This window comes from Cardiocondyla obscurior, linkage group LG02, assembly GCF_019399895.1.
Source record: "Cardiocondyla obscurior isolate alpha-2009 linkage group LG02, Cobs3.1, whole genome shotgun sequence".
Taxonomy (NCBI): domain Eukaryota; kingdom Metazoa; phylum Arthropoda; class Insecta; order Hymenoptera; family Formicidae; genus Cardiocondyla; species Cardiocondyla obscurior.
Genome location: NC_091865.1, coordinates 1,190,035 through 1,213,590, shown reverse-complemented (window position 1 = coordinate 1,213,590; position 23,556 = coordinate 1,190,035). Strand labels below are relative to the sequence as shown.

Below are 23,556 nucleotides of genomic sequence, written 5' to 3'. Positions count from 1 at the left end.
AAAAAAAAAAGAGAGAGAAAAAAGAAACAAAAAAAAAAAAGAAAAAAGAGGGAAAGAAGATGAGAAACAAAGCAGTGTAAAAGGGGATAAGAAAAGAGAATGAACAGATGGTTAATCAATAACGATTTTCTAACTCACTGATCGGTTTCTACATTACATGGAAACGTTGTTTGATAATAATTTCTTTGTTCTTTATTTTGGTTTCCTAATTTTTCTTTTCTTATCAGGCTAAGAAATAATTTATTAAATAATTTTATTTTTTATCGTTCCATTGAGAAATTAATTAAAGACCTGTAAATTTTTTTTTTAACTAGTGAAAATTATTCTAAAAGTCTCTACAATTTATGTTTTACATTTTAATGTTACAGAATCATCGTAGCTGCTGTTGCTGTGAACTCCGCCGCTGCGCATCAAATCGGTGAGTCAATAATATTTTTTTTACATGCGTTATTATCTCAACGTTACCGGGGATTGTATGTACGAATTGTACAATATAAAAAAAAATTATAATACTTTATATAAAAAAAATTAAATACGTAAAAATATATAATAATATTAATGCGATAGGGTTCGCGTAAATCATGCGCGATAAACTTAATAACTAATACTAATTATTAAACATATATCAATTGGCATAGTACTTAAAAAATGATTGTCGCGGCGTTGATGACCTTAATAATTTAATTGTCGGCGAATTCGCGAAGAGTGTGGCAAAGTATCTCGTTAGGAAAATTACAAAGAAAGATGTCAACAATAGCGGTGCTCGAAATCAAGGAAAGTAAGCAGGGTGACACACGTCATGGGTAACGGGAGGGCGAAAACCGAAAATACAGAGGGGTGAAACGACGACCCTTGTGCACTTTCGGTCGAAATGCTTTCACTAGGGTGGGGCCATTGTTCCTCTTCCTGCCGGAAATGCGAGTTTTCACTTACGCTCGTTCAAACGCGGTCGTTGCTTATTCCGCTTTGTTTTATTCTATAGGCTAAGTAATTCTATTTCGCACGCTTTTTCGAACGTCTATTTAAAATTGTTGGTTATTACAAACTAAAAATTTAGAGTTTTCTTATCATTCCCTAAGCAAATTAATAAATAAATCTGATACGGCACAACTTACACGAAATTGATAGTTGGACTACTTATTAAATAATTATTAGTAGTTCGTTCAGTTATTAAATAATTATATTAATTTTTTACCATGCTCATTTACAATATATCTACGTGTTACAAGAGTACGAAACAATCTTTAGAGCGAAGTCATTAAAATTCCAAATACGAAGCGGTAGAAATCAAATTCAGCAAGATTTTGTTTGAATATATTCGCATATGGTCGAAGAGTACGGATGCCTAGTACGCAAATAAATTGTTATTTCGCGGTTTTCGTTAAATCAACTAAATTATTCCGTTAAATCGCTACGCCGTCGTTTCGCCGTGCTGACGTTTTCCCAGTTCTACCGGCCGAAAGTGAGTTACGCCGTTTCAATCGTCAGAATGAAAAGTGTCAAAGGACGGCATAAATCTGCTCGTTCAAAAACAAAGCGCCCGAACTCTGAAAACGAATATTCAGTGGAAAATATCGCGCCTCTCGTGCCCTGGTTATTTAAACCAATGGTATTTTCTACGAAAGCAATGGATCCGCTCGTCAAGATAAAGGCCCCGCGATATCGGGTTATTCGCTATTTTATTTGCGCTGTACGTACATTTTCTATGCGCGCACGCGTGCACAGGTGTCTGATAATTATCCACTCGTACGTATTTAGTATCAACTGGCAACAAGCTGAGTTTTTATCCCATTTCTTTAAAGATGAAACCTCGCCGATCGATACATTGAGCATTCCATGATTGTAGAAATACAGATGAGCAACCGTACTTTTAATCCTCTCAACGTCTGTCTTTCATTTCTCTACTTCTCTTCTATTTTATGTTTTTTTTTTTTTCTTTTTTTTGTTTTCCTTAGTACGCGATCGTAGCTCGTCTAACGTTGCACTCAACGGGAGAGCTCTACAGATTACTAGTGTACGAAGCTTTTCCACTTGAAGGTTCCTCGAGATTTATCTACTTTATGGAACGAAAGGCCCGGCACGTCTTTATAGTTAGTCACGCGATCATATAACACGCACGTATTGCGTTTACTTTTTTTTTTACTCAAAGTAGTCATTCGGTAACGCCAATATTCCGGGATAATAATGCAAGATACTAACAAACACACTTTACATATAATGTATATGCGAGAGTTACAGAATTTTTCTTTTGATATTTTCGTTACGTTGAATTGTGCGTTACAATATTTAGCTTGTGCACACAGATTCTTTCATATTCGTATCAGTAAAGCTTATGGAAATAAATGTTTTTTTTTTTTCTCTTTTTAACATGAACATTGCTGTATGAATAACAAATAGACTGGTGAAGCTTGATATCATATCTATGACGATAATTTAACTAACGACGAATACGTGAATGTTTTGTTGCGAGATTGATTTAATCGAAAGTTTCACTCGTATTTTACATGAAAAATTACACATAGAACTTTTTATATAGATATCATGAAAAATATATTGAAAACGTCACGATGATTGAGCAGATATAGATATGTGACAAGTTAAACACGATTGAGGTACAAAAGGTATTTAAATACAGATATGCAAAATATATTCAAAACAGAACATTTAAATGATAATTTACTTACGTGGCCGTTCTAAAGCAACGACGAAAATCAGACGTGATATAACGTAAAATTCTAATTTTTGCAAATTAATTTTGCATGCTTTATGGCTAGCTTACTGTTGCGCGAAAGAAAGAAAAATTTGATTTTGTTTTTGCAGCACGAAGTAATTTTCATAAAATTTATACACGAAAATTAATACATAATCTGTATACGAGTTGTTTCTTTGAAAATGATACAAATATACTTTTTAGTTTTATAACTTTTTTTTTTTAATTGAGTTTATTGCTCATTAAAAATAATAAGGATTCATATAGAATAATTAATATGTATGCGTAATAGTAATGATAATAATAAGAATAAGAAAAATTATAATATGTCAGAAGATAATTTGACACAACGATTGGTCACGTTTCACGTCATCTTAATTAACGTTGATACAGATTAATAATCCACAAACAAAATTCCATCTATGGATTTAGTTTATTGACAATCCTGTCGACCAGCGAACGTGCACAGAATATTCCAAAGAGAGAGTAACTGTAGTTTATCCTTTATTAAACTTCGATATTAAATTATAACGATAAATTGAGGATATCAAAGTTTATATGAAGTACGGATAACATATTTCAATGGCTTTCTATAAATTGAAAAAATTCCAAAACTGCAAAATTCTATTTTTTCTTCTTTTTTTTTTAATTAAATTTTATTTTGCTTACTATTCAACAAGATATTTTTTACGCAAAATTATCTGCAGCCTTGAGTAATAAAGTAATTATTTTATTAAATTTTTCAATCGGCTACATTTTCACAGACTACTGTATAACTTTCTTTCTTTATCTAACTAAATTATATCTTCTTACGAGATAACTGATCAATTTACATGCACGATTTATGTTACGTACTCTCAAATTCGTTAGAAGTGCTCAGTGTGTCGCGTCGAACATGTCAATTCTTTTGTTTAAATCTCGCGACGATGTATCCCGATATCGCAGGGGTAGATCGGAAGTAGAGCCTCGGGGAGGGAAAATCTTGAGCTAGCGATATAGCTACAGTAGGATTGACGTAATGGAATAGAGCGAAACAGAATGGAATATAGGCGCGATCCTCGGGCCATTCGCTGCGCGACTCTAATCATCCAGTAAGGTCACGTAACTACGACTATGTCGAGACGTATATAGGGTAGGTAGGAGCGAGGCGATACTTACGAGTTCTCCGTTGAGCCTCCACGTAACCTCGGGGGCGGGCCGGGATTTGCCTGAGGTGCAGTTCGCTCGTAGCATCTCGCCCATTGCTATGCGCTCCTTCTCGGTACGAATCACAGGATCCGTTTTTGGGGCGTCTAAGGCATAATAATTATGTCGTTTAGCACATGCGACTGCTGCCATGGCACTAACTCGACACCTGGCGACACGCCAACGGCGTCGGGGGCGTCACAGAAACACTTGAACAACGACCTCGTCATGCTTGGTACTGACGAATAAGGCTAGTGTTTCCAACGTGTCCCTCGACGCCGCTGCTACGTATTTTGTTTAATAATTTGTAATCTGCGTCACGTCGTGATATTTTCACGAAAGCTCTGCATTTGCTTACTTAGGATATCGTACATGAATTTTTCTTTCGCGCAGGAACAGCTGGGTTTAATAGTTGACATAATTTTTTTTTTTTTTTTTTAAACGTAATTCTTACGGAAGATTGTATAAACAAGTTATGATAATTCAATTTTCTGCTGTTTAGTTTGAGAATCAAAATTTTTATATTCTTTCGTAATTTACAATTTTCGATAACAACTTGCTGAGGATCTTATTTTTTAATTTAAATCTTTTAAATTGTGTTCCATAAGGCTTTGGGAAATTTGACAAATGTATTTGTATGACATACTTCAAATGAGATAAAAATTCAATCGTGTGTCAAAGAGAATCGCAAGAATGTTGGAATAGGAAGCATAGATTCAGTTTATCTATCGGAAGTGGACGATATATCTTATTGGAGCGTTATAGGGCACATCGATTTTGCTTAAATCCAGTATTACAGCCGATCGTTGATCCCTATATTGTACTTGCGAGATATATCATCGCTTCGAAATCGAGTACCGAGATGAACAGAGAACGCGTGTATATTTCGAACAATCCCGGAACGAGCGATTTATTTTCGACCGGGATAAAAGGTTAAAAAAAAGGGAAAAAAAAAAATATCTACAACCTATACGCACACGTACTTACCGACTACTATCATCTTGGCCCTTTCGATCATGGTGTGGTAGGTAGGGCTGCCTGCGGACACTTCACACTTGTATACCCCAGTAAGTTCCCTGGACACGTTCACCACTGTTACGTCGTGCGAGTTCGATTTAGAGATCTGTAAAACGTGAAGCTTGATATACCGTGTTCCACTTATGTCCCACTCCACTCTCTCCATTTTGATGCGATTCCGCTCCCCTCCTTACGTAGCTAGATTTTCAACGACGGTACACAAGGTTCCGACATTTTTCAGAATAGAGAGATTTGTGCCAATAAAGTTAGGGATGCGTCCAACCGCAATCCTTTAATCCTCCGTCGCTCGAAAAATATTCTGGTGCGCCGGCAATTTTTGCAAATACAAAATTAATTTTGTACGTAAGAATTTATACAAAACTTTAGCGAATATTTACTTTTTAACATATTTCAATGTTGCTCCAATTAAACTTCATGCCTGGCGTTCCCGAGTTGAGAGAAAGTTTGTCGAAAGCAGTGAATAAGATGCAAGTATTCATTATGAATGGTTCACCGCCTCCGGTTAGTTAACGTTCTTTTATTCTTCCTTACGATAAGGATGTCACGGATTACAAAATAGCAAGACGATGGAGAAGTAAATTTTCGTGGAATTGGTTATCAGTCGTGCTTGCACTTAGTTATCCCGTCGCGTCCACTGGTCTGGATAGAAGAAGGAAAACGATAATAAGTATTGATCGTGCATTCGGGCAACTTCGCTAAAAGCGCGGATCCCAGTGAAACTGTCACTGAAGAGTAACGCCCTTCGTGAAGATTCCTTTCAAAACGACATTTCTCGGAATGCTTTTACAGACATTTGAAAAGAGGGAGAGGAAGATCTGACGGTGCTAGATATAGATTACCGCGCGGAAAAGAATTTTTTATTGAAGCATCTTTAAAGGATGTCTTATCACGTTTCAGCTATCTTATAGATAGCCGGAGAACAAAAGACGGAAGTTTCTTGTCTTGCAATATCGATCACGGTGACATATCATTGATTCGAATCACGCGTACGACGTCAAAAATAAGTTAGCAGCGTGGTTTGACTTTCGTATATTACGTACGAATATTTCGCGGAAACGTGCACATTTATTACGAGAAACTTTGCCATCAAAAGTTTTTTTAAAAGCGCTAAAATTTCATGCAAAAACTTTTTACGGAAATAAATACATGCCCGATTTTAGATGAACATAGAATTAAAATGAAGCATAACTTTATAATAGTTCTGAAACAAATATCGATTTAGAAAATGCGCGAGTAATAAGAATACATGTATATTGAATAAGTTACGTATCGAATTTAATTATTCTTGTATAGTCAAACAAACTATCTTGGTAAAATTTTTTTAAATATTATTATACGCGATAAATGGATTTACGTATTATAAAAAAAAAAAAATACTACTTCCTAAAAAAATTGAAATCGACGAGGATTAATTTAACATCTTTTCCTCTTTTTCATTCAATGTCGGCGTAAATCCTCCTTGTATTAAGCATCGATATTGCTTTGCATTTTGTGCCTCTGATCGATTTTACATCCAAACCTTTCCGCGTTTAAATCTGGATCGTGCAATCTGCCTGGGCTCGTTTCTTTTTGCGACACCGCTCTCTTCCTCTTCGCCGGCATTTATATTCATCGCGGTGAGCGTCTCCGCCTTCTTTACAAACTATATCGGATGAGGGGACAGGTCTTTTTCATCGTTCCTTCCGCTTCTGGCATCGGCATGGACGAGATGCTCGATGAAAAATAACATTGAAAAGGGTTGCAGGCCGCGAGTATTCGGATCTGCCGGGGCGGAAACTGCGAGAGACACGCGTTACCCCTTTTATGAAAAGTGTGAGCATGCATCCCATTTTTCAGTCTACGTTCTACATTCTTGATTAAATAAAGTCACACAAGCGATGTTCATACATATACGCAACAAAACAAATTTATGCAAAAAAAACCCGTATTGATTTAAATACCAATGGCAACATACAGATTTCAATTTGTATAATTGTATATTAACTTTACTTATAATATAAATATAAAATACAAACTTGGGTGGGATGAAAAAATTTTAATACATAAAATATTTTTAATAGTAATATTTTCCATTAAATTACATTATTTCTAGATTGAGAAATAAATTCTTTCAAAGCGACAGAATAACTTTCGCAAATATTAATTTTCGCAAATATCGTATTGAATATTCGCTAGCATTGTACCGAAGTAAAATTATGTATGTGTAACTGTACGTATAATATGCTTTAAAAAAAAAAAGATACTCGCGGCAGCAATATTCGAGATTTTATTTCTTGTATTTGTTAAAACTCTACGGGGGTACAAGCGAGCTATTCTCTCTCGATTCATCGATTACATCGCAGTAACAATAGCTCAATACCGTAACATGGTATTACGAACCATAACTCACATGGAACAAATATCGCCTATTCTTATATCGACTGAAAATACTCGGTTAGAGATATACGAGCCAATCGGGATAGACGATAGAAACTTAATCGAATAGTGAAAAATTATTATCCTAAATCTTCGGGCGCACGAGAGAGCGGTGATCGCATCTCACGTACCACGGACGTTTCGTACAAAGCCATTTCTCCTTCGAAGTTTAACTTGGCGATAACGTGGCGATAATCGGCAAGTAGGGTATTGTTAAACGGTCTTATAAAAAGACGAGATTATCGGCGTGGCTGCTACATGGCCGCGGTAAAAGCGACAGGCGATCTCATTGTAACTGCCGCGACATCGGAAGTGAATGATCGCGAGGATGCTCTTCGAAGTCCACTATCGGCTATTCGCCGGCACGAACGCTGTAAATTCTCCCGTATAAAGATTACGCGATCATACTTGCTGTTCTATCTACCGACTTGGAATGCCTTATGCCCTCGTGAAAATGCTCAATCCGACTTCGTATCTGTCTCAGCTCGAACCGAACTTAAATCTCGCGCGACTCCGCTCCGCTCTTACTCCTACGTTCCGCCGTAATTCACCGTGCAGTCGTTCTTCAAATTAATATTCACTCGTTAAGTTGCTCCGAAGAAGTTAGTAATGCATCACACGCGGGACATTAACGGCAGTTTAATGCTTCTAATTCCGCGCTCGAGTCTTTTTCAACTAACGTAATAGATAATCATAATCACGTTCTAAGGTCATATTTGCAAACGTATTCGCGAGACGTGTGAAATGAAAATCTTGTGAAGTAACTTCGGATACGAAGTTCCAGACAGTTGGAAAAATTGAATCCTTACTGTCTCACTTGAAGAAAGAAATCGAGAAGAAATCGTCTTGCTTTTCAGATGAAAGTCTCTGTATCTGTAACGTCGGCGTCACTTTATCGCAGTTTCTCCCGATAAGTTTCTCTTTCCATATCATTTTCTTCTTCTCATCACCTTTGCTTGTCATCGCGTCTACAAATATTCGCAACGCCAGAAGTCATCTGACACTTTTCAAGCGAATTCCACTTTGCCTTTCTACTGTTATTTCAGCCTCGCTTTTTGTTCGTACCGTTCCTTGATCTTTTTTTCATCCACCGTCTTGTTTTTTTTTTTTTCTTTTTTTTTCTCTCTTGTTCTTTTCACCCTCAATAATTCATTTCTACTTTCATACGTTTCGTTCGCTCTCTGCGATGTTTTACCGATTGTCCGATCACGTTTTCTCGCCTCTATCTCCTTTATCCCTCACTTTCGGTCAGCATCATCCGCTATCATCTTTCATATCCCTCTCTACGTGATGCTTTTCCCGCTACTAAACTTTCGGTCCATATTCGCGGTTTATACGACCGCCCTTTTGCCCTAATTATCAGCAGAGCACGTCGCCGATCCCGAGGGTATTTTCCTGTAGGATTTCCTTTGAGTCGTCGGACAAAGGGCAACGGAATAGGAAGCAAAAAGGAAGCCCAGCATTGGACGCTATTAAATGTACGTTACATCAGGGTTATACATGTACGTCTTCCTTACGCGTGCGGTGTTTCACTAAAGAGATATTTATTAGCTAGATTATATTTTAATTTACAAAATTTATTTAAAAAGAAGGAATATAAAAATAATTAGTTGAAGTCTTTAATTAAAGGTATTAATTTTATATCACGTACTGCATAGGAACTACTGATAATAACTTGCGGAAATAAATCTTGCAATTAATTTATATGAATTATGACATAAGGTTTTTTAATTGCGATACAGATCAGATTAAAGCCCTCGCGTGCTTATTAAATCAACGTAAAATATGCGTAGATACATCGTAACGCCCGCAATTTCTAATATGCGTACTCAATAAGTGCATCTAACATTTTTCTTCGACGCGGGCGCGCAAAAGCGTTACACAAACCTACAGGATATTGCTTTCGCGCCGAGTGCTCTCTCTTGCGGAATAGAGGGGGGAGATTCCATTTTCTCGAGCGGTCGGAAAATTTAAGGAGAGTCGTACCTTAAGAGGACGCGAGAAAAAGGGCCGCGAGAACGGGAGGAACGAACGAAGGGGGCAGATTCGCGACGCGATTGCGGCGACGTTGAATCGACGTCCGTAAAACACGGAACTCGCTTGACCCGGGTTCAAGCGTGTTGCGATCGTAGTACATGCCATAAATCAGTCTATCGATTCTTTTCCTCACCCTGCGCCCGCGTGGGGGGAAAACTTTTGCCTTCGTGGTCATACCGGCGGAAAATGGAGGCACCCCGATGCATGGGAGATTAGAAAGAGAGGGATGGGAAAAGAAGGGAAGGATCAGTTGTCCAGGGAGCGGCAAGAAGTTTCGCCCTCGGCAAGAGAGCGCGACCAGATCTCTCTTATCGAATCTACTTGCAGGCTATGTCTTCCGTGGAAAAATAGATTACGGTCGAATCGGGCACGAGTCGCAAAAAGATAGCCGCCGTTTACTCGTGAGCGCAAAAATCGAGCAGGCTTTAGTTCTTATCTCGAGGACTCTTTGAAAGAGAGAGCTCGTTTGATAAATGGATCTAACGGCGCATCGATATGCGCATCTCTCGGGGAATACAATTTATGATACACATCATAAAGCAATAATACAATGCATTGCGATTTAAAAACGCAGCGATTTAGGGTATTTTAAATTTCATCGTGTCAGTCAAAATGTTTTATTGACACTTGAATGTCGGCAATTTTTAATATTATGTCGGAGTAGTTATTAGCTGCAAGCCTTGATTCTTATTTATTATTCCGATGTCGCGTAGAATTTTTTTCGCGAATTTGAAACTGATTTATGGAGCAAATTTCATCCGTAATATAAGTACTAAGATGTTACCGAGATTAGTATAATAAACTTCCACGAAAGTGTTATTAAAGAGATAAGCCTTTTATTGCAAGTTAATTGAGAAGTTGGATGTAATAAAGATAAACCTTACTTGGTGACTCGGTTATATTACCGAGGAACTGGTTATACTCGATATGAAATATGCAAGACAGTAGAATTATCTTACTACTTTCCTTAGTTACTGATTATTTGAACAACTTTTTGCATAAGTTGAGTATACATATAAAAATTTGTTGTACATTTCAATTTTTTACTGCAAGTATAACCAATAACTTGAAAAAAAATATTATAATAAAGAAAATATTATGCAGCCATAAATCGATCGGATAAGCTTTTACATATTTATATTTATTTATAAATTACTCACGTTAACTTGTATCGTAGCCACTTCGTAGACGCGATAGGGCTCCGGCTTACGTTCGGGTACAAAGCGATAAAATTCTTTTTCATTCCAAAACCATTGTATAGAGTACAATGACAGCCCCTCCAGATCGTAATGACATGACAGAGTTACAGTGTCGCCTGATCTCACCATGGGCGGCACGTTTATCTTCAGGTCTTTCAAACCTGTTGCACCTGCAAACAATAGAAAAAAAACATCTTGCTATGAAAGACGTTCGATCGATGCGTGCATGTTAGTATGTCTTGTTTGCGTGTGTGAAGAACGTTTATCGATGTTGAATCAGTAGAAACAACAATTGCAATTAGAATTTGCGAAGTGCACACAATTCATGCATTATTCTATCAATGCATTTACGTACAGCCAATAGACGGGACGCGTTTGATTGATGCGCGCTATCTCTGAATGTGATTTTAGGATTAAACGCCGGTCAGAAAGTGGGACAGCCATAAATAATTCAGGTGAATTTTTCACGTCGCAAATTAAAATTTCACGACGTGATTTAATGTTCCATCGATCGAGCGATTGCAAATCTATTTTGCCACTAATCGACTTTCCATAAGCGATGGGAAAGTATCTAGACAGAAGAATTTTAAACGCCACTTTATGGTAAATATTTGCGAGGAGTTTAAACTTTTTTTTTTTAGTTGCTCCATTTCATTTTTGATTTAAAAGAAAATACTTCCTTAAAATTGTGTATTTAAATGCATGAAGGTAGAAGGATAAAAATGTAAGAATATTTCTTTAAGAGTTATTTGCGTGCCGCTTTCTTGCCGAGCTAAGACTGATATTTCCGTTTGGCCGTGTTTTATTATTCCTTAAGATATTGAGAGAATGGGAGATATATTCTTGGAGAGACGTATCTTCTAAAGATTAAGCCTATACCAATTCCATTTCCATTCCTCTCTCTGTTTCCCGAGATATTTTGCTTTCTAAGCACGTTTCTGTATAGAGAGAAGAGGTTTTAAACTGCAATGTCATTAATTTATTTAGAAAATAAATTAATTTAACATCAGTAATTGCGAATTTATCGAGAAAATAATAGTAAAATGGTTTATCTTGCAAAAGTATAATTTTATTCAATTAGCATAATAGATTACATATCGTCGACGTTTGTTATAGTACTCGATCGAACAATATTTCAACATATTCGACGATACACGCGGATCTCGGAAAAGTAGTATTACATTTTTATATTTATTGTATTATTTCATGAAGATTGTGTACTCTGGGGCAACAAATAATTTCTGACGAGAATTATACTTAATAATGAAAACGGTAAGGAAAGACTCGGTACCTCATATTTCCTTCTCGCGGTTGCGGTGCAGGTTAATTTTAATAGACTGGCTATTTTTTTTCATTTTTACTCGTTTCTCATACACGATAATGAAATGAAACGTAGCGAGAGAGATGAGCTCACGGATGATTGTTAGGAACGGAAAACGCTTTACTCGCACACAGAGCCGTCGCGCGAGCGCTTCCGAGATCTCGACGGCGTCGAAATACGGTTGTCTTTTGGTAATTTCCACTCGAAACCTTTGCGGCCATCGGTCCTCCTGACGTTGCCTTTCGAGTCGAGTCCGGGGCGCGCCGAATTCTATTCCGGTGGAGCGATCAAAGCTAAAAGGCAGTCGGCATCGCCTCTATTACCGTCCAAGAAAGGAAAAGACACAGCTACTCGATCTTCGTGCACGATCCTCCTCTTTGTCCACCTCTCGAGAAACCAATTACAAAGAAGGAAGTGCACTATCGCGCGCCGCGAGAGTTAAATTAATTCGATGTACGTGTTAGTATTGGGCTAAATGCTTTCGATAAACTTTGCCGAGCGCCTCGTAAAGGGTGAGCGTTTGCGGTACAACTTATTCCCGGGTAAACTTTATTCACGCCGTCAAGCTACCCTGGAAGTAGAACTCTGGCGGCCGCAATTCCGTAATTAGTATAATAAATAATCTAGTGCGAGACTGGGAAAGAGACGCGTAGGAACGTTTACATAACGTAGGTGCGCCCCGAATGTAACGCGGAGCGCTTCTTGAAATGGAATAAAAATGCATGAAACGTGCGCGGCATAGGATGCGCTTTCGCGAAATGTGGAAACATAATGCTTTCCCGCGCGGTACCTACGGACCTTAAATGGATTCATAATGTTGCCGGCGGATGATCGTCGGCATTACTGCGCGGCGATTAAGTTAGCGACGCTTTATCTCGTCGTATCTCACGCCCGCTAATCAGATGGAGATTTACGCGGTTCTTAAATGTGGCGTTGCGATATGAATCTAGCGTAATTTACTGCGCAGCGTAGTACAAGTCGGGCGTAATAGAACCTTCTAATTTCCGCGTATCTTTACGTATCATCGTTACTGCACCTTGCGCGAATTGTCGTATACGCCATTTCACTCAACGATCATCGGATCGTCGCTCAAGCAAAGCGCGCTCGCATTTCCGACGTGGGGTTGCATGGGTGAGCAAATGGAAACGCATCTTCGCAAAATAGCCGGGCGTAACGTGCAAACGGTGGAACCTCGCGACGAGACACTTCGCACATGGCGCACGATGGACATTTAGGTGTTCGAGGAAGCGTTCGGCGAGCTGAGCGCTGTTTACTTTCGTTATTAAGCCGGGGAAATACGGGTTAACTGTTACCAAAGAGCCGCAGATCAGTAATTAAGTGCAATAAATAATTCCAAGTCACGGAGCGCGGTACTAAGCTGTGCATAGATAACACTATTGTGCGCTCGATCTTCGTGCTTTTTGAGAGCGTAACGGGAACGTAATTTCATGAAAGAGTAGAGGAGATAACATGCAAATGTTGCGACGTCTCGTTTCGTAAAACGCTCTCGATACCGTAGCAATTTATTGTCCGTAAAAAGGCGGAGAGGCGCGTATACAAATATACGTAAGAGCCGTATCACATTCAAGTGTAGGCAGATAACTAGATTGATTCATATACCGGCGAAGTCGACTCGACTTGTCACAAATACGATGCCATTTTTCTTCCTTCTTTCCTTCCACCGTTTTCAGAAAGAGAGAGACAGAGTATTTTTACGATATTACGCTTTTTCCCCCACCTCCCTCTCTCTCTCAAAAAAAGTTCCGCTTTAATTAACGTCAAACAGAACTATAAAACATTTTTATTACTACGGGGTTCATCTTCTTGATGGCTTGCTTTTTTGCAAATACTTACTAATAGCTGAACTATTTTTTTTTTAAATAAGAAATAATTACTTGATGATTCACGGTGATAAATTATTTGCAAGATATGTGCTATATATTTTTTTTACGATACGTATCGTTTTATTAGATTATTTATATTATACAGAGCGAACGCTGTTAAAGCACTTTGCGGAGCGTAACTACTTTTCCAAGCAAAAATTTCAATGTCTTTTTGTTATTCGCGTATTACGATTTTACGTCACGCTGCTTGCGGTGCTCCGTGACATCGTATCGGAACACGATAGTCCCGGCTTAATTACTATATTCCCAATAAGCGTTTGCAAAACCTGCGCTCGCTTTGCTTAACGAACACCGCATAAAAGAAAACAAGCATTTCTCTCCCGATGTCCGTGTTGATTACAAAATAACGGGCTTTATTGGCTATTACAACGATCGCAGGCCAGGGCTTCGCATCTCGGCGCTTGCCGCGGCCGGGACGCGATCCAGACATAAAATACAAATGAAACTCGCGCGTGAACAGCTACGATTGCCGATACCTATACGTTACACGCAAACAAGATACTACCAGTGCTCGCCGGGGAACACCCCTCGCAGAAAATCGATGATAATCCCGATGCAGATCAGCGATACGTTCCGTTCGTAACGCAGCGGCTGGGATTTTGCCATTTTTATCACATACGCGTTTACCAGGTCGCCGCGTCGTAAACGTCGAGGTTTCTCGCGTGCGATTTATTCTCAATATATTCGCAGGTCGTAATAATGCGTCGTTAGCGCGACTGGTCTTGCTGAACGATGGCTCAAATCGTTAGACAACTTTGGCGAACAATTTAATGGTTGTTACCGAACGGTTACGCCTGTGCGTTGTGCCGAAGTTCATTTCACGTGTAATATTACAAGCCGTGTAAAGTTGAGCGCTGTAGCAAAGTGAAAATTATTCAATATGTATCGCTTCACGATGTTCGCAATTAACGCGTCGAATATGAGGTATTTCGAGGAATATATTAAACGTTTTTTTTTTAATTTTCTTTTTTTTACCCTTTTTTTTTATGACGAGGGCATACAACGCGAGCAATTTTGCACAGAGATATCATGTTTAGTGACAGACTCCATTCATTTAATCTCAATGTTCCCGTAATGGCGGATGTTACGTACGACTGGACAGTTCCGCAGGCTAGGTAAATAGGTACGGGACAAATGCGGATCGACGAATTTGAATCGGCGCGGTTCGATGAACGTAAATGGTCGAAGGGGTCGAATACTTTCCGCGCCGGTTTATGAAAAAAGCAATTGAATGTTGGGCGCGTGTGCGTACGCGCGTGATCATGTTACCCAAGAGCATTCATCATTTTTCCACGACCGGACGTGATATACGGGGGTCGATATAAAGGGGATGACTCGGCCGTCAAGTGCGTTGCTATTTTTATTCGCCGCTTTTATTTCAAGCTTCCGCCCGAAGATAGGTCTTCGGGGAATACGATGACGGTAGATAGGAAAAGAATATAGAGAAGATATTCGTACGTGAATATTTCCTGTGTGGTTTCATTTACGACTAATAAAAACGTATTTCCGTGCCGTCGACCGTAATAATGTAGTCATAGTTAGTAATAATAATGCAGTTATATTTTGCAACTCGAGATTGTTACCACGTTCGTCATCGGGCATCTCCCCAGTATCAAAAATTATGCAGAATTTATAGTCTATCGTGGGATGCTTTAAAGCTTCGCAAAAAATTCCCAACCCGTTTAATGAACAAAATCTATCTACATATCAATATATCGTAAATGTATCGCGCAATTTTCGAAGACATTTAAGTATGAGCACACTAATTAGATGGGCAATTATTGAAGTTGATTGGGGATAGCGGTGGCACGAGCTAATAATGAATAAACGATAAGCGGCTCGTTATTGATTTCGTCACGATTGAAGTAATTTCGTGATGCTGCAGCATGACATTTTTGTCAATTAATTACCAGAATAAAAAAAATTATGGATTATAACATGTCAATTTTGAATCTAGTATTATCATGTAAATTGATCGACAGCTTGTTACCAAAGCAGTTGTTTGTTCCCGGAGTAATCTAATTGTAAAAAAAAAAAAAAGAAAAAATGTATTGCTCGATAAATTCATATAAAATACGTTTGAAATTACTTCGATGAAATATGTCATAAAATTTTTTTTTCTTATTTCTTCTTTTTTTATGTTACACAATTTTTTTAACTGCGAAAATTCCGATACGTGTTTCAATTTTTATTTGATCGTTACCGACATTGTCACAGGCATTTTTATACCGTTATTGGGGCGCTTGTGAAACTTTGTACTCAAAGTTACATTTGTGCGGCTTCCATTATCATTTTCACCAAACAAATTCGTGCAGCGGAAACGCGTTATACGGAATTTAGAGACGCGAGAATGAGCATAGGTATTCCATGCCAGCTCTTCCTCCTCTCTCCCTGTCTCTCTCTCTCTCTCTCTCGTTTCAATTCGGGAAAATGTCATTAATATGTAAGCACCGACATCAGATTACCAGCGGAACCGGGCACGCGAATTTCGTTATTGGTAATGAGAAACTCGTGTGTCGCATGGGAAATTTGGGAAGCGCATATTTTACGTTGATATACCGCAGAACTGTTAATGTCATAAAGTACTCTTTTCAGTAATGAACCCTAGATTTTGCGAATTACTCATTAATAAGGAAGAACTTTCGTAAATTCGCGTATTGTTAGTAATTCCAATTTAATATATATTAAAAGATTTATTTATGGTGTGTAAATTTTCGCAATTTACGATAATTTCAGCTCGCGTATCGAATGATAATTTTATTATTCAAATATTACTTTGTTGGTTGTCATATCATCCCGCAGCGTTGATGAAAATTTTTGATTAAAAGTTACATTAATGAATATTTATTAACGAATTTTGTTATTCATTATTTCACAGTAATTAAGCATAGATTTTTGTGCGAACATAAACGTGTCAATTTTAGATAGATAGATGACAAAATGCATTCTCTAAGTACAAATTTCGCGCAACAGTTATAACACGTTTAGTGGTTTAATTCTCGAATATCTAAATTTAAATTGACAAATATATTTTAAGCGGAATATATGCTGGACATTTATTTATTTGAGAACAAATTCAAACGTGTGGCAATAATTGGATAAACGTCCCCTACTTTGCCGTACATAAAATAATCCTAATTGGATTTCCGTAAAGATTACAATTAGATAATACAGTTTACATACATTAACATTTAACTTGTAGGTAATCTACTTTATAGCTATCCCTCTGGTTTATTTACTTAATTCCTAATCCGGACTTCCGTTTTTTTTTTGTTCGTCAATTTTATTAAAGCAAGCAAATATTTTCGTAATAGCAATACTTGGAAATTATATCACTTCAACTGTACGTCGTTAACTGCGTAACGATAAATCCGTGCAAACTACGTTGATCATACAAATGCCGGCGATCGTTGCAATTTCGCTTAATTGCACCTATACCGAGATTGCAAGCTGTAAAATAGCATAGCATAATCACAGGCTAGATCGGATCGTGACGTCAGTAGTATTGTTTCTACGCGCTTTAAAGGCCTTCCAATCGGCGCTTGCACTAGAAATTTGTGGTGCCAGGTAAGCCTTAAACTTAGAGGATAGAATTTAGCCCAGACTATCGCAGATGTGCGGGATTACTGCGTGGAAACCATACACGTTCCATTTTAACGTTGTGTACCACAACAAGCGAGCGTCATTGCGTTGATTTCGAACAGATTTTCCTTCACCCATTTCAATAAACACAAGTGCATTTTGTGAGAGTCACATATAAAATATATATTAATTTAAATAGAGTAAAATTTATCAAAATTGATAATTAAAATAAAAAAAAAACCTATGATACAAAAAAATTATATTTTTATATTGAAAAATTGTCTCTGCGATGTAATAAAATAGACGTTACTTTCATTGCTTTCTGAAATATGTATTTTTAATATTAGAAAATATTGCTCTCAAACCGATTCAGTACGTTATGCGCTATAAAATGTCGTTTGATTACCATAATGGTCTCGAGAGAAGTTGTTTCCGAGTTACATCTCTTCTATTACGTGTCTATTCCTCTTATATTTCTATTGCGAGTCAAGTATTACGCTCACAGTCAGAATATCTGAAATGAGACCGCACGTTTATCTACCTTGTTAGAATTCTCAACGTTAAGTTCACCACGCAATGGACGGTGATCCGCGAATGATGCAAAATCAATTTTTCTTTTTTTTTCTTTTTTTTGCGTGGAGCAGAAAAAGTATTCGAAAGTATCCCTCGTCTTTATCACGGAAAAGTTTCTTCGGCGCTCGACTTCGTCGAGTGCTAGAAAATTCATTGAGCACTTCCGTTGAAGCCACACCAAGATAGTTCTGTTATGTAAGGCAGCACACCTCCATACAAACTGTCTTTCATACAACTTATCGCTACTGAGAATCTCATGTAAAATTCATTCGATTCTTATATTGATCGAATTTCTTAAATTCTTGATGCATACTTTAATAAGAAGCTCTCGCAAATTATCACTAGAATAGTATGATTTAAAATTCTACTTCCCCGCCGAGCCGAATGCAAGAAAGTTTTCGGGCTCATGAAAATAACATTCTGCCAATAAAGTTCGCGCTGTCGCAGACTATTTCTGAAACGCGCTTGTTCTTATTGCAATAAATGTCGATAAGCGTGCTCAACCAGATTATAGGAAATATTTACTTTTATATTAAAATGTATTTCTGATATATATAAATTGTCTTATTCCTTGAAAGATATTTTTCTGGATTGCAAAAATTGAAATGTAAAATTTAAGACGTCGAGAACTGTCATCGACTTGAAATGATCAATGTCGGAGGTAGTTCGGAAGAACCGTTTCTTTCTGCGAGGCGAAGTCCTTCGGCGCTTAACTTTTCTTTTTCGCGGATTGAATCCTCAGGATCTGACGAAAGCAGAGCGCATCGAGTACGCTTTTCGCTTTGAGAATCGTTTCTTTCTCTGTTGGATAGTAATCGGCGCGACACTCATCTTTCATCTTCTCACATCATCGAGCTAATTAATAATTCTCTACTAAACGTCACGTTAGCGCGACTTCTGCGCGTAATAAATTATTTTTAAATAGCTTGAGTTATCATTAATATTTTCAGTTTTTAATCTCGTTAAGAATTAAATTGATTCAGTCGTTACGTTGCCGATAACAATAATCATTGTTTCGTTAAATTCAATAGCTCAGAGATGTTAGATGACATATCGATTTCGTTGCTTCTGCGTCACGTGCAGGTGCATTTGATGCGAAACATGACTGTCTCTTGAAATTATCCCTTTCACGATTTTTCTACAAAAATGCATCTTTTTTTTTTTCACTCCCTTTCGTAAGCTTCTAACGACGCCATTATTCTTCATGACGTAGCTTAAAATACCACTCCGTTGCTGCAGCAAGTGCAGCAATGTCCTCGGGCGGTTGTGTTCAGAAAGATTTCTGTTCGAGGCAAATGTGCATTTACACCGGCTGCGGCATTAAATATACCGCTGGCAAGAGCGATCACCTACCGGTCTCTTCTTTTCCTTGCTTTTTTTCTTTCTTCGTAGACTATTTCAGACATAATCCTTAAGCAAAAGTTTCACAGCTACAAACTGTGAAATTGTTAAATAACACGTATTCCCATGACAATTTTTTTATAGTGAAACGCACAACGTTAGGTACTTTACTTTTTTATATGCAATTAACGATTATTAGTTTGGGGATTAAATTTGAATGATTTGTAAGCTTTTATGTTTAAATTCCTTATATGTACGGAATAAATAGCTAGAAAGAATTTCATGCATTTTAAAGAATTACGCGTATCAAATTGCTTTTTGTAAACAATTTAACAATTATCAAAAGAAAAAGCAGAGTTATCTTTTTAATTGCTAATAAACATGTGATCTACTCTTTGCGCGTAAATGTTTTAAGCGAAACTCCGAGCTTTCTTTATTTCTTTAAGGTTCTCAATCTCAGTAATAAGTATTTAACAAAGCAGATTCATAAAAGAGTAGTACTTGGCAAAGAAAAATAAAATATTAACAGACAATGAGGAAAATGCACTGAGCGCAACGGAATTCTTTCTAGAAAAAGGAAGGCTCGTTTTCTCATCACTCCGTGTGGACAAATGAAAAATTCAATTGTCCATCCTTTCTTATATGATAACGCGGAAATACAATCTTCTTTTGCGACTTTCTTATACCGGCGACATACATTTTTCGAAATCAGTCTCGCTGAAAGATCTCGTGTGGCTTGCCCTATTGTAATGCAGAAGCCATTTCACAAAGTAAGAGTGCAGGCGAAACGAAGTCACCTCACCGCAATATATCTATCTTGAGCCTTATATCTGGCTACGTACTTCCAATCGATAAAATAGATTGACAATATGGCATTTTTCTCAAAGCTATCAACCTTTCGATATACGGCACTTCGCGAAAGTGCAAAATTTGATTCATACGTTGATTCGATATTAAAAGAGCAGACGTTTCGAGCCGAGACTTCTCTGATCTAAACATTAATACGCTATCAAAAATGCCAAAATTTAATTTGCGAGCTTTTTACTATACGGCACTTCGCGAAAGTGCGGAATTTGATTCGTACGTTGATTCGATATTAAATGAACAGACGTTTCGAACCGAAGACTTTTCTGATTTGAAGACTAATACTCTGTCGAAAATGCCACGATTTAATTTCGCAAGCCGCAAGCTAGATTTTATAAACGTGAGTTTTTATCTTTATTGCAGTTATCGTAGGAAGAAAACAAAATGCTTGCGTTTCGCAAAAGAGTACTTCGAAACGTGTGCTGCTAGTCGCGAAAACGACTTGCTCTGCAGAATCTGAAAATGCAGCCGATCATTGCGCAACTTCTAACATCCGGCGTTGAATTTAAAAGCGCTTCAGAATTTAATGCCGGGGGTCCTCGGCAAGCACCGGTATAACCCGGCTTTAGCTTAGCACACACTAAAGCTATACATTTATTTATCTCCCCCCAAAGTTTCGCGCGTGCATCGTAGCCCGGCCGTGCTATAGGGCTTTATTAACAGCAGTCCATAGATATCCGACTGCCACGCGTACTAACTTAGGCGAATCCCACGGACGTGTTCGCGTTAGCATAAATATCCGATTTTCCCCGGTGCCGGCGTATAGGAACAACCGAGAAAGATTGCTACACCACACCGTTGCGCCGCCGGTGTGTATCCGATAAATTCACCCCCATCGCTATCCCGTGCCCGGGATCGCGGGCGTTCATTCAATAAATCAAAGTGGGCCGACAATTTCATCGGGCGGTCTCTAACGAAATAAGATTAACGACATTTTCGGCGGCACGCGGTAACGCCATCCCGCAAAGTCAACAGAACCATTTCGCTGACATTTCTCCGTCGAGGGAGAATCTTTGGATCTTCGAAGAAACTTGCCCGTTCGTGCCAAGTACCGTCTGAGTGTCTCGGGGCGTCTCCGGTGAAATTTCATCGTGGTTATCGGGCATTCTCTATTTTCCATCCGCTCGCTTAATGCCGCCCGGCTCCGTTTCCCTCGCTTCGTTTCGCCCGCGGGTGGAAAACAGACGGCCGTGTCCATCGCGCCTTCTCTCCCCTTTTTCTATTCCGTCCCTCCAATACCACCCCTACTATTTCTAGTGGCAATAAACGTCGTTTAATCAGGTTAAGAGGAAACGTTGGAGTCTCGCCAGCAATATACATTCATCGTGGAAAAATCGTAGAGTCTTAAAAGGAACGTGCATTGAACGTTCTAGAAATAAAACAAGAAGAATTGTTCGATGCCAAAACGTCAGTCGATATAAGTTTTTCGTAGCGTCACGGTGAATTAAATTCAGTGGAGACGCAACAAAAAGCTTTTCTTAGCTTTCAGAAAAATTCCATAAGTTTATATTGTTGCAGGATTAATTGCGAATGTCTTTGATATCAAGCGTTAACGAATCATTAACGATCTCGCGATAAATTAAAATTTCTTTTTTTTTTTCTCTCTCTTTTTTAATCAAGCAAAGTAAAATTGTACGTCCATATTGCGCGGTGCGTATTCAGTTTTACATATCCGATATAAAGAGGTTGTTTATCTCGCTGTAGAGGTTTGTGCGAATTTGATTTAAGAGAGGTGCATAAAAGAACGCGGAGTGCTCACGGATAGTGCAGCTTATGCTATTCATCCTATCGTATTTCGCCTTCCACACGCGTTTGCAATCGAGCGGCAAAGATGTAACGCTCGGAGTGTTTGGTATTGGCAGTTCGTTCTCAACATCAGGCTGCGCTATATGTATAGCATCCTCTCTGCAAATGCATCGGCAATCACTCGGGCGGGATCGGCGTTTGCACCTTCAGATTGGATCCTCGTTGTATTAACGGAAATTTCAGCGACCAAATGCCGATCGATTCGGTGCGTTGCTGACACGTTTAGTTTCTGGCATTATAATTTCTAGTACGCAACAATTGAGCGATAATATCCAATTGTTGTTTCAGAAAAACATTTCCCTTGTTAATTACATTTTCTCCAATTATTTATGTACTTATATCGTTATTTAATTTTATATACGCGCGGAGTTTTATTTTTACTTAAACCTGTAATATGTCTCCGACGTGATTCATCTTTGAGAAAATATAAGGCCAATCGAACTCGAGCAATCTCCGTTGAAAAATTTTTCGGAAGTAGTACCCTAGAGAAATTTTTCCAAACGAGATTGTTCCGTGACGGAATCACGTAGAGCGAAAAGGACGGACAGGTGAGGTCGCGTCGATTTTCTGCCACGTCGACAAACGTCGAATTGAACTTTTACATCGACATCGGTCCTCGTTGGAAATACAATCTAGTTGCCGAATTCCGAATCTCTACGACACTAGCTATGATTAAATTAGCAACGGTGTTAGATACAGTCCAGATCTTAATCCTCGAAGTAGAACATCATCAAGCCTAAGTAAATATAGCTGTGCTCGACACATCTGTATCAGTGATAGACGTATATACGACGGTATATTGACTAAACAAACTTGTTTGTTCTGCCTCCGTGACAGAAAATCATTCGCATTCAATCATTATATGTTAAAATAAAAAGCTGTGATATTACTTTTGCCATTAGAGGGAATATCTATTGGTTCCGAAGAAAAGAAAATAAAATTCAATAAAGTGACGGCTGTTATAAAATACACACATGTCAATTGAGAATTTCTGACAGATTCAAAGCCGCCGTCATTTGAAAGGGAAATAATAATGTTCTCCAATCGTTTGCATGGTTTCCAAACCGATTTTTTAACGTATAGATCGCTTTAATCGGCTTAGCCGATTGGATGTTATCGAGAATACACACATATGCTACCATTCACAGTCTTTTATATTTTTGCATGAAACATCAAGATTTAAAGTGCTTTTCGATATTTGTAATAGCTTTGAAGATATTCTTTTTCAAAACCATATACATACCAGACTTTTCGCATTAACATTTGAACAGTAAAAAAATTTTAAACGTAATTTATATATTTTATAATTTGCAAATTTTTCGTGAGTTTGTACTTAGATATACATATATGTATGCATTGATAACATCCTCGTGTACAAAGCTACATTTCATAATTTTGTAGATAATTTTAAAATATATAAAAAAAATAGAAGAAAATATTCTTTACTAAATTTTCTTTTCAAAATTAAACGTAACTACACAAGCGACATGATCATTTGAGGTTGACGATAAAAGAAAAAATAATTTTTATTAAATTAACGTAATACGTACATCACTGACGAACGCTTAAATATATATCCAG

General features: G+C 37.9%; 1 protein-coding gene and 1 long non-coding RNA gene across 3 annotated transcripts in view; one reads left to right on the top strand and one right to left on the bottom strand.

Annotated features, from left to right (window-relative positions):
• LOC139111741 (uncharacterized) overlaps positions 1–23,556 on the bottom strand; it is an 83,958-nt gene that overhangs the window by 19,076 nt on the left and 41,326 nt on the right. For both annotated transcript variants that reach the window (XM_070672213.1, XM_070672220.1), the window contains exons 2-4: positions 10,546–10,754; positions 4,883–5,018; positions 3,869–4,002 (exon numbers count right to left, since the gene is read on the bottom strand). In XM_070672213.1, coding sequence (XP_070528314.1) covers positions 3,869–4,002; positions 4,883–5,018; positions 10,546–10,754 — 479 coding nt within the window. The remainder of the gene's footprint in view (positions 1–3,868; positions 4,003–4,882; positions 5,019–10,545; positions 10,755–23,556) is intronic.
• LOC139111785 (uncharacterized) overlaps positions 368–23,556 on the top strand; it is a 59,965-nt gene continuing 36,776 nt past the window's right edge. The window contains exon 1 of the long non-coding RNA XR_011547275.1: positions 368–418. This is a non-coding gene — a long non-coding RNA (uncharacterized lncRNA). The remainder of the gene's footprint in view (positions 419–23,556) is intronic.